This window comes from Ochotona curzoniae, unplaced genomic scaffold (genome assembly GCF_017591425.1).
Source record: "Ochotona curzoniae isolate NIBS_2020 unplaced genomic scaffold, NIBS_Ocur_1.0 contig_66, whole genome shotgun sequence".
NCBI lineage: Eukaryota > Metazoa > Chordata > Mammalia > Lagomorpha > Ochotonidae > Ochotona > Ochotona curzoniae.
This window is the reverse complement of record NW_024466512.1, coordinates 21,671,482-21,688,322: the sequence shown is the minus strand read 5'-3', so window position 1 is coordinate 21,688,322 and position 16,841 is coordinate 21,671,482. Positions and strand designations below refer to the sequence as shown.

At 41.0% G+C, this 16,841-nt stretch overlaps 1 protein-coding gene across 10 annotated transcripts in view; it reads left to right on the top strand.

The window, feature by feature from the left end:
- BTRC (beta-transducin repeat containing E3 ubiquitin protein ligase) overlaps positions 1-16,841 on the top strand; it is a 150,990-nt gene that overhangs the window by 118,551 nt on the left and 15,598 nt on the right. For all 10 annotated transcript variants that reach the window (XM_040992280.1, XM_040992278.1, XM_040992279.1 and 7 more), the window contains 6 exons: positions 4,761-4,992; positions 7,998-8,184; positions 13,467-13,563; positions 14,559-14,696; positions 15,146-15,264; positions 16,403-16,652. In XM_040992280.1, the coding sequence (XP_040848214.1) occupies positions 4,761-4,992; positions 7,998-8,184; positions 13,467-13,563; positions 14,559-14,696; positions 15,146-15,264; positions 16,403-16,652 (1,023 nt within the window). The remainder of the gene's footprint in view (positions 1-4,760; positions 4,993-7,997; positions 8,185-13,466; positions 13,564-14,558; positions 14,697-15,145; positions 15,265-16,402; positions 16,653-16,841) is intronic.

The window sequence follows — 16,841 nt, the reverse complement described above, 5'->3', positions numbered from 1 at the left end:
ATTTATTCTCAAGTATTTTGTGTTCTTTACTGCTACTGTGAGTTTTATAGGCAGATGATTTTTAAGACTGAACCTTAAAAAAGGGAAAAAAAAAAAGAAACAAGAAGAGCAAATGTTGAGTTTAGCAGTCTTAGCAGAGTACCTGGGTTTGAATCCAAGCTCCAGCTCCTGACCTCAGCTCCCTGCCTGGGCACTCCCTGGGAGGCCGCGGTGAGGGCTGCAGGTCCTGGGTTCACTCTCCAGATGTAAGCAAGCAGATCTGATCATACCTCTGGAGTGTTCACACACGTATACGCACTCTTTCTCTTCCTCTTCTTTTCTACCTCAAAAATATAGTTTTTTAAAAAGATTTATTTATTATTACAAAGCCAGATATACAGAGAAGAGGAGAGAGAGAAAGGAAGATCTTCTGTCCAATGATTCACTCCCCAAGTGACCGTAACGGCTGGTTCTGCGCCAATCCGAAGCCGGGAACCAGGAACCTCTTCAGGTCTCCAACGCAGGAGCAAGGCCCCAAAGCTTAGGGCCAACCTCGACTGCTCTCCCAGGCCACAAGCAGGAAGCTGGATGGGAAGCGGAGCTGCCGGGATTAGAACTGGCGCCCATATGGGATCCCGCCAGCGTGTTCAGGGTTTAGCTGCTAGGCCATTGCGCCGGGCCCCAAAAATATAGTTTTAAAGTGAAATAAGTTGTAGTGATTACTCTTAGGGAAGCTGGCTACGCTCAGAGGAACACAGAGGAGACATGTGAGCTCTTCCACAGATGGATGCGTTCACAAAGTTCACGTTAATGGATATTCATTGATAATTAAAGTAAAACATGGATTATGTAGTAAGGAAGAGTATGTTTTCCAAAAGGAGGAACATACAACTCCAATAGTGTCATAAGTTCATTAAGTGTGTTCATTTATTGGGTACTCACAGTATACATGCTAGTATATGAAGCATGCTTTTTTCATGGCATATTTTTATTTGAACCTTATAAATTCCAATAAAAACAAAAAATCCAATGAAATCTTTTATTAATATCCCCATCTTATAGATGTTTCAGAAATATAAAGTTATCAATTGCTTGTCACTTGGTAAATTGAGGTAAATTTGAAATCAGTTCTTTTTACTCCAAGACTTTGAAAATAATACAATATGAAGTAGGGGCTAAGAGTAACTCATTGGAAGTCATAGTGGCTATCAGATACTCAAAGGAGGTATTCTGGAGGAGTGGTGACTAAGATGTAATACCACCTCGAATAGCAAATATGTGAAATCACAGTTTAGACTTCACTTCTAAAAGCAAACGTCCCTTATTCTGTGAATGCCACCAGGAAGTTTTGACTGACCCTTAGCTCTTCCAGAAGGATAACCAAGCTTGTTGGGTCTGACCTGGACAGCCACTGATCAAAGGGTGACAACCTCATGAGCATAAACCAACGTCTAGTTTATGTAAAGTATAAATGGAATCCCCTCATTAAGGTGCTGAGCATTCTTCTCTGGTACTTAGCCTGCTGATCTATATCCTGAAGACAGTACTCTGGGGGGTGGGGGGAGCCTGAGTCTATTTCCACCCTTTAAAAGCCAAACAGCAAATACATGAAAGATGGTGGAGTGAGAGGTTTTCCTTGCAGGGCTGAGAGTGGCATTTGGTCAAGCTTGCAAGCCCACCTATTTGTTAACTCTCTAAAATCTCACTCCACATTTCATGAGTTTTCCTTTTCTGAGATGCAAACAAATAACCTACACAAAAAGCATCCTGGTGTCCCCTGAGGCCTGTGTCCAACAAGGTTCTTATTAATCATTTTTAGTCGCTATCACAGACAACAGTGGCATTTATTCCAGGAAATCTCCAGCGCTGCATACCAGGACTTACTGTTTACAGGTGTCAGCTCTTTCTGTGTCAAGACAAATGGCCTAACACCATTCTTGAGAGTATACATTCAACTGTGTATTGGAAACCATTTGTGTTAAAAAAAAAAAAATACAGATTGGATTTGATATTAGATACTGTAGCCAGCCTGTGCCTTAATTAGCAGAAATAGATTTTCCAGATTTGATACAGTTTTGTGGCACTTTCATTACATATAGGCAAAAATGAACCAAATTAGGGCCAAGTAAATATACCCAAGATCCATCACATCACTTTCAAAAGTACCCAGTTGTTGTTGTTCTAATTCATACTGGTTGTTTACCTTATTTCATGGCTTCTCGTTAATGGGAATGTATAGTGATGGAGTAATAGAGACTACCATATCCAGATGGGAATACAGTGCATATGCATCCCTGTCCCAAATCAAAGATGGACTCCCAATGAAACTGTTGGAAATGTGTAGACAATTGGATGCTAGACTGTCTGACATACACTGTCTGTATCAGCAGTGTCGGGCCACACTTAAATAACAGACTGATGGAAGCATGACTCCCTATGAAGGACTATACTATTGTAGCAATGAGGAGAAAATCTGTTGGGGTGGGGGAATCTTGGTCTCTACAAAATTGTACTATAAAATTCAAACAAGTTCTCCTGATTTCTCAATATTCTGTCAGCTTCAGACTTGGTTATAATTCTCCCTCCGCTCTGTTTTTTCCACTCATATCAGGAAATCCAATTGGATCTGCCTTCAGTTTATCCACTGCTGTCAGTTGTTTCCCACCACCTCTGTAGCTACCCCTGAAGTCCAGAAGACTGTCATCTTTTATAGACCATGGGAACATATTTCAGTTGGCCTCCTTGTTTCCATTTGTGAGCCCTATGATCTGTTCTCTGTACAGCAGTGGTCCTTTTAAAAGGCATCAGACTGCATCACTCTGAAGCTTCCCCTCTCCTTTCCCCACCCTTCTACCCCCAAAGCTTCTTATCCTTCAGACTTCTCTGCCTCTTTCCAGCAGGGTAACCTGAATGTTTTCCGTCATGTCTCAGGGCTGTAGGAGGAAATAAACAGAAGCTGCCTGGTCTTAGAATCCCTTCATGTGACTTCCACATTCTGTAGGTAAAAGCCTAGATTAAAAGGATAGGGCCTAACTCCCACCCCTTCACAGCCGGACAGTCATCAGGACTTTTTGCTTGGGGGCAATCTTTGGAATTAGCTGCCACCACTGGGATGATGTGGCCTGGTCTACTTCTCCAGACTTAATTTTGTTTGCTCCCTGATTCCAGCTCCAGCAGGCACTCTGTTTCATGGGATTGCCAGACAGACTGGCACCCTGGACCTTTGCCCTCACAACTCCTGTTGTCTAAACTGTTCCTCCCCCGTGTAGCAATGCTGAAGTCTCTCCTGTCTTTGTATCCAATTCAAATGCCAGCTCATGACCACTTAGACCCATATGGTCATATTATATGATTATATTCTACGTCTGTAGCTCAGAAGTCAGAGATTGTGTGACTGCTCTTCTGCTCTTGGTACCAAGGACTGGAATCAGCCAGGGCTCTGGGGTTGGACATTTTGTCAGTGCAGGGCTGAGAGCCATTTTCCTGTACTGCCTAGGGGCCAGGGACTGCCCAGCCCCTCCAGACAGAGCACATTCCTTGCTGTTAGCCCTATTCCTCTCCTGCAAGCAGTGGGAGAAAACTGCACCTTTAAAAGCCTGCTGTGGTTAGGTTGATTCACCTGAGTAATCTCCCCGGCTTAAGCTGCTTGGGGTTCTTTTTTAATCACAGCAGTGCCTACATTATGTGTGTTTGATTAAGTGAAAGAACATATGTATTCAGCAGGGGCTGTGAATTTGTCCACCATAGAAACATACACTTTTTTTCCCTCCTACCCTTTTTGTTCTTTGTGGCATTATTCATATTGTGTTTATATTTTTCAAAAATTTATTTTTGGGGCCTGGTTCTATGTAGCCAAGTCCTTGCCTTGCTTGCGCCAGAATCCCATATGGGAACTGATTTGTATCCCGGCTGCTCCACTTCCCTTCCAGCTCCCTGTTTGTGGCCTAAAAAAGCAGTAGAGGACAGCCCAAAGCCTTGGAACCCTGCACCCACTGGGAGACCTGGAAAAAGCACCTAGTTCCTGGCTTCGGCTGTTGCAGCCACTTGGGAAGAAAACCAGTGGATAGAAGCTCATCTGTCTCTCCTCTCTATAAATCTGACTTTCCAATAATTAGTAAATGAATCTTAAAAAGTAATTTTCACAGGCAGCAAGAAGGACATTGCTTCCAATTGCTGATCCAATTAATATAAATAATGTTATAGCATGTAATTTAATGAATACAGAGACAAGATTTGGGGAAGATAAAAAGTAGATCATTGTTACTTAAGTTTTGTGTCTCTTGAAGTATCACAGTGTATTCCGTACACTGAAAATATTCATTGAAAGTATTCACTGTCTGAAAATATTCATTGACCTTTGCATGGAAAGGATTCTGAAAGCAACTATCTAAATGTCCAGCTGCTGAAGTATATAAGAGGTAGATTTGCTTTTTGCTTGCTAGGATTAACACTGTGTTTTCAGTTCTCTTCTGTATATTTCCAGATAGCAAGAATGTCTTCCTGTGAACTTTAGCCTTCCGGCTGTATACCTGCCTAACCAACATACTGTGATATTTCTATAATTGCTTTTTGCAAATAGCTAATTACTAACAGAGTACAAGTGGGCATTGTCAGGTAGACATAGGGTGCAGTGTTCAGGTATAGTATGTTAAAACACTGCCTGAAATACTGGCATCCCAAATGAACACCAGTTCAAGGCCCCATTAATGCCACAGGAGATAATTAATATTTTTCTCTTTGTCTATACTTACCATGTTTCTTTTCATCTCCACTTTCCACAGACAAAACTTGCCAATGGCACTTCCAGTATGATTGTACCCAAGCAGCGGAAACTCTCAGCAAGCTATGAGAAGGAAAAGGAACTTTGTGTAAAGTATTTTGAGCAGTGGTCAGAGTCCGATCAAGTGGAATTTGTGGAACATCTTATATCCCAAATGTGTCACTACCAACATGGGCACATAAACTCGTATCTGAAACCTATGTTGCAAAGAGATTTTATAACTGCTTTGCCAGGTAAGCCTATGTTTGTTTTTGTGTGCATATGTGTTTGTATGCATTTGTTTATGTGTATTTGTAAACATGTTTAATGGTAACAGAACTGGATTTTTAGCTGCACATTTCTATTCTTAGTGAAGGCCACTTTTTATTTCTTTGGAGGCAGAGGGACAGAGCTCCCATCCACTATTTCACTCCTCAAATGTCCACAACTGTGGAGGCTTTGCCGGGCCAACACCAAGAGGCAGGAACTCAACCCAGATCTCAAATATGGATGGCAAGAAGCCAACTTCCTGTGTGATCGTGATTGCTCCCAGGGTCTGCATTAGCAGGAACTCCAGTTAGTACCAGAACTACAACTTGAATCCAGGCACTTTTATATGGGACATAGGCATCTTAATTGGTAGGTTGAGTGTCCATCCATACATCTCTCTTTTAAAAATCCTTTTGGAAGCCCGGCATGGTAGCACAGTGGCTAAAGTCCTCGCCTTGCATGCATCAGAATCTTGTATGTGTACCATCTCATATCCTGGCTGCTCCACTTCCCTTCCAGCTCCTTGCTTGTGGCCTGGGAAAACAATAGAGAATGGCCCAAAACCTTGGGACCCTGCAACCATGTAGATCTGGTTTGATCTGGCTCCTGGCTTCAGATCAATTCAGCTGTGGTCCTTGCGGCCACTTGGGAAGTGAACCAGGGATGGAGGATCTTTCTCTCTGTAAATCTAACTTTAGAATAAAAATAAATATCTTTTAAAGTCCTTTTGGAATTTTTTTGTTTGTTTGTTTTTTGCCATAGATTCACAAATTACATCCTTCTTTGTAGAAATTTTAAAATTTAGCTCGCAAAGACTCCTCCTTTGCCTTTCCTTTTCTTTCTTTTTTTTTTAATCTCATACCCTCTATTCTCTGTTTTTACTCTCACATGGGACTAAGTAAAACTTTTGCTGAGGTGTTACCTGGTTATAACATGTTCCCTAATTTCATGACATGTTCATGTGTATACTTAGAAGCCTTTATGTAAATGGTACATAAATATTTTTTTGGAGAATGCTGTGATTTTTCTGAATGCTTACTGGTATTCTAGAACACTCCAAAGTTACCAGCATTTGGGAGAAAAGCTACTGTAGGAAAATGCAAGCTTATCCTATTTATATCTTGAAAATAACTTCTTAAAACTGAATTTTACCTGTGTCTTTTGTTAAATCGATTTTTACCCCCTCTTCATGTGTTGGCTTTTGTTGGAGCCACAGGCAAATAGTGTGAGTATACCTCATTGCTGCCTTTCCCCACGCGCTGAGAAATGCTGCTTTCTCAAGCTTACAGCACAGGAGGTGATGAGACCTGCGTATTGTTTGTTCAATACCGATCTCTACAGCGTATCTACTGTCCACTCAGTGAGGTTTTAAATCATCAGTCTCATGCTTTACAGACATTTGAACTTATAAACCTACACCATCTGGCTACATTTAGTAAACTATCTGCTTCAGAAATGCCTCTAATCCATTAATGTAATGGTTTTGTTTACGGTGTTAGGTGAAATTACTTCCAAAGACTTACAGGTACATAGTAAATGATCAGGAACAATTTGATGTCAACCATTAAAAACGCCGGCATGCAGTTTGGCAACCCGTGATAGTATAGAAACTTTAGGTATACAAATTCAGGAATTGTACCATCACTGTATTTTACATGAAGTATTAAATACTATAACTGCAGTTGGCTTATCATTATGTTCTTCAATACAAAGTAGGTGATGGATGCCTCCATATGCTTGTGCTTAAATATGAACATGTGATGCCAGCTGAACAGCATCTATTTAATGTCTTCTATCCCAAGTCTGTTAGAAACTGTGACTGATATCTATACAGTCTTTATAATTAGAAAAATGTTTAAACGTGTTTGGATTGTTGCAGATCACGTCCAAGTGTGTGTATGATTTGGGAAAAGGCACAAAATGACGTGTGGTACTCAGTTATTTGTTAAACCATTTGTGTCAACTACACCCAGGGTGTAATGGAATTCTTCTCAAAAGCTTTTAGAAAAACTGACACATAATCTGTGAAGAGAAATAACCTTGAATGTTTTTGTCTCATTTGTGAATTTAGAACAGCAGCACAAAGTTTTCTTAATGCCATTCTTCTGTCTTGTAGGATCTTTACCACTGAGACTCCAGTACAGAGTTGGGTGACCATCAGATCTAGACAGCCCAAGATCTTATCTTAACTGTCTTCCTCTTCATATCCTACGAAATACCCTCTAAAATTCTTGCCAACTTGCTGATAGTCTAGCTTTTTTTTTTTTTCTTCTCCATTTTTGGTCAGCTGTCATCATTTAGGTTTATGGCAGCAGCTATTCTCATACACAGTTTTTTGTTTTTTTGTATTTCTTTAAAGCATCTGAAATTAAACTCATCCTTGAACTTAAGCATTCCTCAGTGTCCTTCCTCTTGGGATGTTCTTACATCAATCTGTAATTCCTTCTTCTCTTCCTTTCTGCATTCCCCAAATTCTATAACCCAGCACGTTCTGACTTAGTGCTGCTCTCCCAGTACATTTAAAGGGTATTTCTTTGACTGAATAGCTTTGGAACTGCAGCAGTAATAGAAACAGAATGAGAAATGGACCTAATATAGAGATTTGGGGGGGTCTGAATCACAGAGTTTGAGATGCCATCCATGGAACATCCCCTAGTGTTGAAATCCATATAGATAGATGTGAATTGTTTTCTGGAATCCTTTTTATTTTTAATGTCTTGGGGGGTTTGCTGGTTGTTAACTCTAACTTCCTTATCTAAAGGAAGATGGAAAATACTGTTCATTTCTGTAACCTTATGGAAAAATTATTGACACTCATTTTACCCAAGCCTCTGTTTGAAAAGGCAACTGGACTACACTAGGGACAATGATATGCCTTTGTAACAGAACAAATGCTATTCTGTTTTAAAGGACCTTTTGTGAAAAAATCATTCACCATCCCGTTTTTTGTTTTTTCGCGCTTTTTTTCCCCTCCTCCCACCACCAAAAGCTCGGGGTTTGGATCATATTGCTGAGAATATTCTGTCATACCTGGATGCCAAATCATTATGTGCTGCTGAACTTGTGTGCAAGGAGTGGTACCGAGTGACATCTGACGGCATGTTATGGAAGAAACTCATCGAGAGAATGGTCCGGACAGATTCGCTGTGGAGAGGCCTGGCAGAACGGAGAGGGTGGTGAGCATTGTAACTTGCTTAGCAATCACAGAACTCTCGGGCCAGCCATTATGTCACTGCAAGATGGTTGGAAACAGCGAATGCCGTTTTTCACTACTGATTTGTAGTGAAAAATATAGAAAGAGATATTTGTTCATGCAATCAGTAGTATTTCTTCTGACCAGTCATTCCTAAAACATCATATTGTGCTATTATTGTTAAGCAAAAAAAAAAAAATTAGAATACTGTTTAATAATAGAACATCCTGTTTAAGCCATTCTCTTCTCTAGATAGAAATTAGTATCATGTAAAGGGGCTGGTGGGTAATTTACAAGACAAGCAAATTACTTTGAACTTCATGAAAACCATCACATCGAGTTTTTCTCTAAAATATTCTAAGACAAGTGATTATTTTTGTTTTTCAAAACATTTCATGCCTTTAGCCATTCCTCTTTTTTGTTTTGTTTTGTTTTGTTTTTACTTTTGTAATTATATTGTAAGTCTTATTTTATGTACAAGTAAAATAGTAACTCTTGCTGTCAGGAAGAATGAAAACTGAAATTTAATGTCATTTGCTATTTCTTAAGATTTAGGTTTTCTCTAGGTTTTCTTGCTTTCTCATTTGCATGGGTCTAAAAAAAACTTTTGCATCAAAATAGACTCACCTTTAATTCCATTATCCAGAAACTTTAGAAGTAACCTCGTAGTTTGCAGCCTAAGAGATTTCACTGATTTTTAAGTTGTTTAACTAGGATCATGAACAAATTCAGAACTTAAGAATAGAGAATATTTGTCAAAGATAAGAGATTCCCATTGCTCTAGCCATTAAGATTTTTAACTTTTTCTTTCAAATTCAATTAAGGGGATAAATACCAGTTTTTGACTATGTAATAATTGTATAAAAGGGGGCTGGCGCTGTAGTATAGAAGGTAAAACCATTGCTTATAACACCGGCATCCCATATGGTGTCAATTTCTGTCCCAGCTGCTCCACTTCTAATCCAACTACCCATTAATGGCCTGGAAGAAGTAGCGCTTGCGTCCCAGTCACCCACAGGGAGACCCCAGAGAAAGCTCCTGGCTTCTGTCTTTAGCCCAGCTCAGCCCTGGCCATTGTAGCCATCTGGGGAATGAGCCAGCAAACGACAAATTTCTCTATTACTCTGTGTCTCTATGTGTATGTGTGTGTGTGTGTGTGTGTGTGTGTGTCCCTCTCTGTAACTTTTAAATAAATTAATTATTTCTGTAAAAAAACATAACTATAAAGAATATTGGGCCTGGCACAGTAACCTAGTAGCTAAAGTCCACACCTTGCATACACTGGGATCCTATATGGGCACCAGTTTGTGTCCTGGCTACCCCACTTCCCATCCAGCTCTGTGTTGTGGCCTAGGAAGGCGGTTGAGGACAGCCCAAGGCCTTGGGACCCTGCACCTGTGTGGGAGACCCAGAAAGAGATCCTGTATCCTGGCTTTGGATCAGCTCAGCTCTGGGCTGTTGTGGCCACTTGGGAAGTGAATCAACAGGTGAAAGATATTTCTGTGAATCCGACTTTCCAATAAAAATAAATATTTTTAAAAACATATAGCTACTTCTCAGCTATGTTTTTCCTGTTCTCACTTTATTATGTAGAAAAATAGAAATCCTGTCATTACTGGCTTCATATCTTGGAAGGACTTTTTAAAAAAAGATTTATTATTTATTTATTTGTTTGTTTGCTTGAAAGAGTGGCAGAGTGAGATGAAGATTGTGTATCCTCTGATTCACTCTCCAAATGTCTGCAACAGCTGAGGCTGGAGCAGGCTCAAGCCAAGAGCCCAGAGCTCCATTTGGTTCTGCATCATGGGTAGCCAGAACCTAGGCTACCTAGGCGATGAACCAGATTCCAGTTGCCCAGGAACATTAAGCAGAATGTTGGATCAGAAGTAGAGTAGTGGGCCCAGTGCAGGAGCCTAGTGGCTGAAGCCCTCGCCTTGCACACGCCAGGATCCCATATGGGCACCAGTTCCAGTCCCGGCAACCCCACTTCCCATCCAGCTCCCTGCTTGTGGCCTGGGAAAGCAGTTGAGGATGCCTTCAACTACACCCGCGTGGGAGACCCAGAGGAGGCTCCTGGCTTCAGATTGGCACAGCTCTGGCCATTGTGGCCACTTGCGAAGTAAATCATTGGATGGATGATCTTCCTCTCTGTTTCTCCCCTCTGTATATCCAACTTTCCAGTAAAAATAAATTGATCTTAAAAAAAAAAATAGGGTAGCCAGGGCTTGAACTAGTACTATGTGATAGGGCATGCTTGTTAAACAAGTGGTGACTTTACCCTCTATACCACAACACCCATCCTGGAAGTATAGTATAACAGGAAGAATAAATATGAAGTTAAATGACATCATTTTGATCAAGTACCAGTGCTAGCCTTAGAAGCACAGCAAGTAGTTTGCTTACATGGGAAGACCATGGCCACTGGGAAATTTTCTCCACCCCTAAGAACATCAACAAGAAACTGTCTTCCAAATAGCTACTGACCTGAAGTTTCAGTTACAAGAGATTCATCACTTTGGATATAAAAGTTTTGTTCCCTGTTAAAATACACTTTGTTCCCATTTGGACAGTAAATGACCGTGTACCTTCAGTAGACATCAGTGTTTTATGAAGTCTGTTACAGCAGGCAGAGAGAACAGGAAGTGGGCAGTCAAGACGTGAGAATGCTAAAGATAAAAGTTAGGCTCCCTAATTTTGCTTTGTGTTGGCATTACACAGCGTATCTGCTATAGTAGTTATAAAGAACAGAAAACCCATCCTGCGCTGTAGGAAGTCCTCCTTTGTCTTCCTGACTTGCCCCATGAACTTGCACATGCTTGCTCACCCCATCAAGACCTCCTCAATTTTCGAAAAACTAATCTGTGATCGGTTTGTAATTTTCCTCTCTGAAGTGGTATTACAACCCTGCAGTGTCAACAAATCTTTCCTGGGTTACACACATCCCCATATGCTGTCTGTGAAAGTGGCTCCCACTTCTTCCAACCAAACGTGAATAAATATACAGTTTTCTAATAAGCTTTGAATTTCTGAGCTACCACCGTTGTGTGTTAGATCTATTTGGATTTGATAGTCTGCCCCTGGAAATGAACTCTGCTGTTTTCTCTCTTAAATAATACTAATTCTGTTCTCTGTGCTCAGTGATAGTAACTCTTAAAAATATAATAAAAGACCACTTGGGAAAAGTCCATTTTCTTAATCAGCAGATCCGGTTTTATGGTAACATTCTGAATTTAATATTTAACATTTATCATATACCCAAACCTCAAAGTAAACTACAAGCATATTCACAAAAGTCCAATTTTGTCAAGATTTCATGTAAAGTTTTTGATTCAAACATCGTAGTTTTACATTTAACAATGAAGCAGTCACAAAACCATTTATTACATTGTGAGTTACATACAGAACTATCTTAATACCCAACCTTTAATCTTGATTATAAAATTATCTTGAAAATCAATTAAAAAATCATACAGAGAAATGAAAGAGAGACCCTTCCATCTGTTCATGACTCTCCCACTTGCCCAACGCGCAATGCTTAACAACCCAGCTCAGTTCTGTATCTGAATGCCTCTTCTAGTCTACACCTACATTAGTCTTCCTTCAATTTCAAAGGCCCAAGGCCTTGACCCATCTTCAGCTGCTTTCCCAGGCCATGGACAAGTAACTAGATTAGAAGCAGAGCAACTGAAATAAGAAACAGCACCCATATGGAATGCTGGAGCCACAGGCAGAGGATTAGCTTGCTGTGCCACTTCACCAATGTGAATATTTTATCAAGGCATGGTAAATGTGATGATCTGGAGTACGTGTGAGGTCTCTATACTTACACTGTAGAGACAATGCCACTGTGTCTGCAGAATCTCTTGGGGGGCCTGTTTGTGACTGCAAGAGGTCAAAAGGAAGAGAATCTCAAGAATGATGGGCATTAAAGAAGCAGCAAGATAGTGTGGCCTCTGGAGTCAGCCCTGTAGTGTTCTCATGTCAAGTCTCTTATTTGCCTACAACATGCTTGCCATATGAAATCGTTCACCGAACGGTACCTTTAATCCAGAACTGTTTCATAATGTGTCTTATTTGTCCTTTTCTTTATGCTGGTCTTTGATGTTGCATTAGTCCTCTCTTTCTTAACAGTACGCTTTTAGCCTCTTCATTGTGCATTTTATTCTCTATATTAACGTAGAACTCCGAAGCAGCTACCTGCCCGATAGGAAATGTTCTCAGCTCCTTTCCAAGGTGTGCGATAGGGAGAGGGCAGGGAAAAAGCACTCCTGGAGACATTGAACAATTAATTATATTGTAATGGAGGTGCTGAGGGAGGAGTGGATGACTGGCCCAGAGAAAACATGATTTCTCCGGTGCCAGGATTACACTCAGAGGCATTTCTGCCTGTCTCCACTTTGCGAGGCACGGTGCCAGTGCGAACAGCAGTCAGTCCACCCATAGTGGGCTTTACTAGCTTCCACACCGTGGTTGGTGGGTCCTTAACTTCAGGATGAGGAATTAAATTTTTTACCCAGCAGGAAGTGATTGCCATTTACTGATTTTTTTTCGTAGCAAAGATCTAACTTGGGATATGAGGATTCCAGAGATGTGCTGTCACGAGGAAGGAGCTGCAGTAAATGAGTGTGTATGTGTGTGTGTGTAGCCAGGAACACACCTGTGACGGGCAGTTGCCTGCCCTAGACTTGACAGCACAGTGCTCTTAGGGGCTACTTTTCATCCTTTTTTTCCCCACTTGCTGCTGGGCACTCCTGTTATCCCTTCATTCTGTGACCAGCAGCATGGGAACAGCCTCTGCTTTTGTCACCTAGAAACAGTGACATTTATACCTGAGGAGGCATTGCAGTGCCCCATGCCAGGCTGACAGTAGCACTACTTTACTCAAAGTAAAAGGCTAAGGGGCAGGTGTTAATTCAAATATAGTCACCATCACTAGCAAAACTGGCCAAGAATAAGTCCAGGAAATCCATATATTGTCTATAAACAGTAGGTGGACTCTGATTATACATAGTCTGTCTTTTGACATCATTCTGTTTTACTCAAATGCAAATCAGTCTTTATCAAATACTATAAAGCTCAGAATGCAGTTTTGTTTTTGTTTTTTTTTTACATGAAACTCCTGAAATCAGGCTTATAACTTCATATTTTTCCCAATTAGGGAAATTCTATGGAATAGTACTTGAAAACACTTTGAAGAAATAACAAAGCTCAATGTGTCAATGTATAAGATTATGATTTTCATTTGGAAATATTTGTTGTTTTTAGGGGACAGTATTTATTCAAAAACAAGCCTCCCGATGGAAACGCGCCTCCCAACTCTTTTTACAGAGCACTTTATCCTAAAATTATACAAGACATTGAGGTAAGGAGCTGTGTACTTTTGGGTATTTGGCGAATTGATGAAGAGTCATCAACATTCCTCAGTAACATTGTTACAGCAAGCCCATTAAAGTTTATTGATGTTTGTTAAAAATCAATATCCTTACAAGTGAGCAGGGTAGATAAAATATAGTAAATTGCCAGGTAAATTTTTCAAAACTCCTAAACATTGTTTGCTGGAAGATAAATAGATAAGAGAGACTGATTCCTTCACACAGTCTCAGTGGGATTGTTAGGCGTGCACTCATTAGCTGATATTCACATGTCTTCTGAACTGAACACTCATGAAGTCCATTGGGAGTAGTGATCACCACATGCAGCAGCACTGAGCACATAACCCACTTCATTCTTGGTGGATGACCCCTTTCCACCAGATTTATTATTTAACTGAAGGTGTTACATGCAGGAAAGTTCTAGAAAAATAGAAAATAAATGCCTACATCGCAAATGCAAAAATGTTTTTAGAAATGTAGGTAGTCAGCTTTATAAAATCGTAGTTTTAGTTTGCAGTTAAGTTTTACATAGTCTGGGCCCGACATGGTAGCCTAGTGGCTGGAGTCCTATCCTTGCATGTGCTGGGATCCCATATGGGCACAAGTTTCAGTCCTGGAGGCCCCATTTCCCATCCAGCTCCCTGCTTGTGGCCTGGGAAAGCAGTCAAGGACGGCCCAAAGCCTTGAGACCCTGCACCTGCGTGGGATACCTGGAGGAGGCTCCAGGCTCCTGGCTTAGAATCGCTGCAGCTCTGGCCATTGCGGCCGCTTGAAAACAGTGAATCATTGGATGGAGGATCTTCCTCTCTGTCTCTCCTCTCCGTATATCTGACTTTGCAATAAAAATAAATAAATCTTTAAAAAAAACATAAGTTTTTTCATAGTCTGTTGATTAAAGAATCGAGTCATTGTTGCTGCTGAAGTCAGCTGAGTTTGGTTTTGACCCTTTCCTAATGACCGCCTTTGTATCATTCCTTCTTCTCAGACAATAGAATCTAATTGGAGATGTGGAAGACATAGTTTACAGAGAATTCACTGCCGGAGTGAAACAAGCAAAGGAGTTTACTGTTTACAGTATGATGATCAGAAAATAGTAAGCGGCCTTCGAGACAACACAATCAAGGTGAAGTCTCTTTAAGTTGTGGTAGGGTTACTAAGAGAGTGGGCGTGTGCTGCGTTGAAAAAAGCAACCCAAAGCATCAACTCTAAGCAGTATTCCTGGGAAGTGAGAATTTTTAGGTTCTTGCCTTTCCTTGAAGGGCAGATACTGCTTTTCCCCTAGAAGAGTATATGAACTTAGTGCTAGGGTTAAATTCTCTTGAAATAAATTGAGTATGCTACTGATTGCTGTATTTGTCCTCACATGATTATAAGCCACCCCTGTTCCTTAATGAAAGGATAAAATTTGCCACATGTGTGTAAGTACTGAACTTAACCTGTAGATAAGAATGCATTCCACACCCCTCTGGGCTTTAATTCTTTGGGGCAGGGATCAAACACATAATAAAGCCAACAAGTCTCCACAGCACCCCATTATCACCATAATTAAAAGGATCTTGTTTGCCATTCTAGATATGGGATAAAAGCACACTGGAATGCAAACGAATTCTCACGGGCCACACTGGTTCCGTCCTGTGTCTCCAGTATGACGAGAGGGTGATCATAACTGGGTCATCGGATTCCACAGTCAGGTAGAAAATTTTCAAAAACTCTTTTGAACTCTGAAACGCCAGACCTTTTCTGTTCTTTGTCGTGGTTAGGTACCGTGTTGTGTGTCCACATGAATATGGTTGGAAACTAAAGGAAAATAATAAACTGAACTCTCCTTGACATTTGTGTCAATTTCAAACAAATAATAAAAAAAAAAGTAACAACTTTGATTTTGGTATGACTGAAGTAAGCTTGCATTTTTGCATGTCTTTACACACCACACTTTGTGAAATTTAGAGTCACCCATTATGGAAACCTTTCTTGTCTGGCTGGCAAACTTTGAGTCCTTAGACAAACCACTTCAGCAGGGAGTGGCAGAAATGGAACAAAGCTTTTGTTTCTGATGGCTGTAACTATAGCACAGGCATGTCTCATCTCCTTGAAAATGTGTGCAGGTGAGCGATGCTGTCTTGTGCCAGCCCTTCTTCCCCTGCTGGCCCCACAGTCTTTAATTGCCAGCTTTACTCGGGGAGGGCCCCTGCACTTCCAGACGTGGCAGTGATTTGATGACACAGCCATTATGCTGCCAGAGTCCAGGGTAGCTCAGATTCTGGGCACCGACAGCACTGCTGGATACCTCAGTCAGGGATTTTGCCTTAAGTGAAGGATTCCACAAACACAATGCATTAACACAAGGGGGAAATGGTTAATAGCATTGTTAAATTCTCTAAAGTTAAATGTTACCCTTTGTGTACAGAAAAGGTTGTGCCTGTTTCTTTTGACTTAAAGGCATAACAATATGCAAACTCAGTCCTTGCACGTATCTGTGCTTAGCATTGCTTGCAGAGTGCCTCTTCGAACATGAAACGGTGTAGATGCCACGGGGTAGAACTGGAAAAAGCAGATGAAATGTTATAAAAATGAAATACGCAAAAATGTAGAGGCAACAAAGTAAAATACATCGTGCTATAAAGTTTCCAGACTATCCAGGGGTCCCATACTCTGCTGTGGTTAGTTCTTCCACATCTCACCTCTGCCTCAGCAGTCACTGCAGAAAAAGCAGAGGGCCGAGTCCTAACCACAAAAGCATGGAGGTCAGGGTGCAGGGTGGGCAGATACGCTAACAAGTGGTAGTTTAGCTTGAGAACCACCTAAATAAATCTCCACTATCCCTTCCAGAGTGTGGGATGTGAATACAGGCGAGATGCTCAACACACTGATTCACCATTGTGAAGCTGTGCTGCACTTGCGTTTCAATAACGGCATGATGGTGACCTGCTCCAAAGATCGCTCCATCGCTGTGTGGGACATGGCATCCCCAACGGACATCACCCTCCGGAGGGTGCTGGTTGGGCACCGAGCTGCTGTCAATGTTGTTGATTTTGATGACAAGTACATTGTTTCTGCATCAGGGGACAGAACTATAAAGGTAACAAGACATTTTTCAGTTAAGTCTTCAACTTAGAATAAGGGAGGGAGCTCATTGGAAATTATATCAAGGAAAATTTCGTATCTAAATATCACTGTCAAGAAGCACAATACTTAGTTCACAAACTAGGTGCGAGGTATTCCCTACAAGTAATGGTGAGTATGAGAAGGAAAGGAGTACATACAAGTT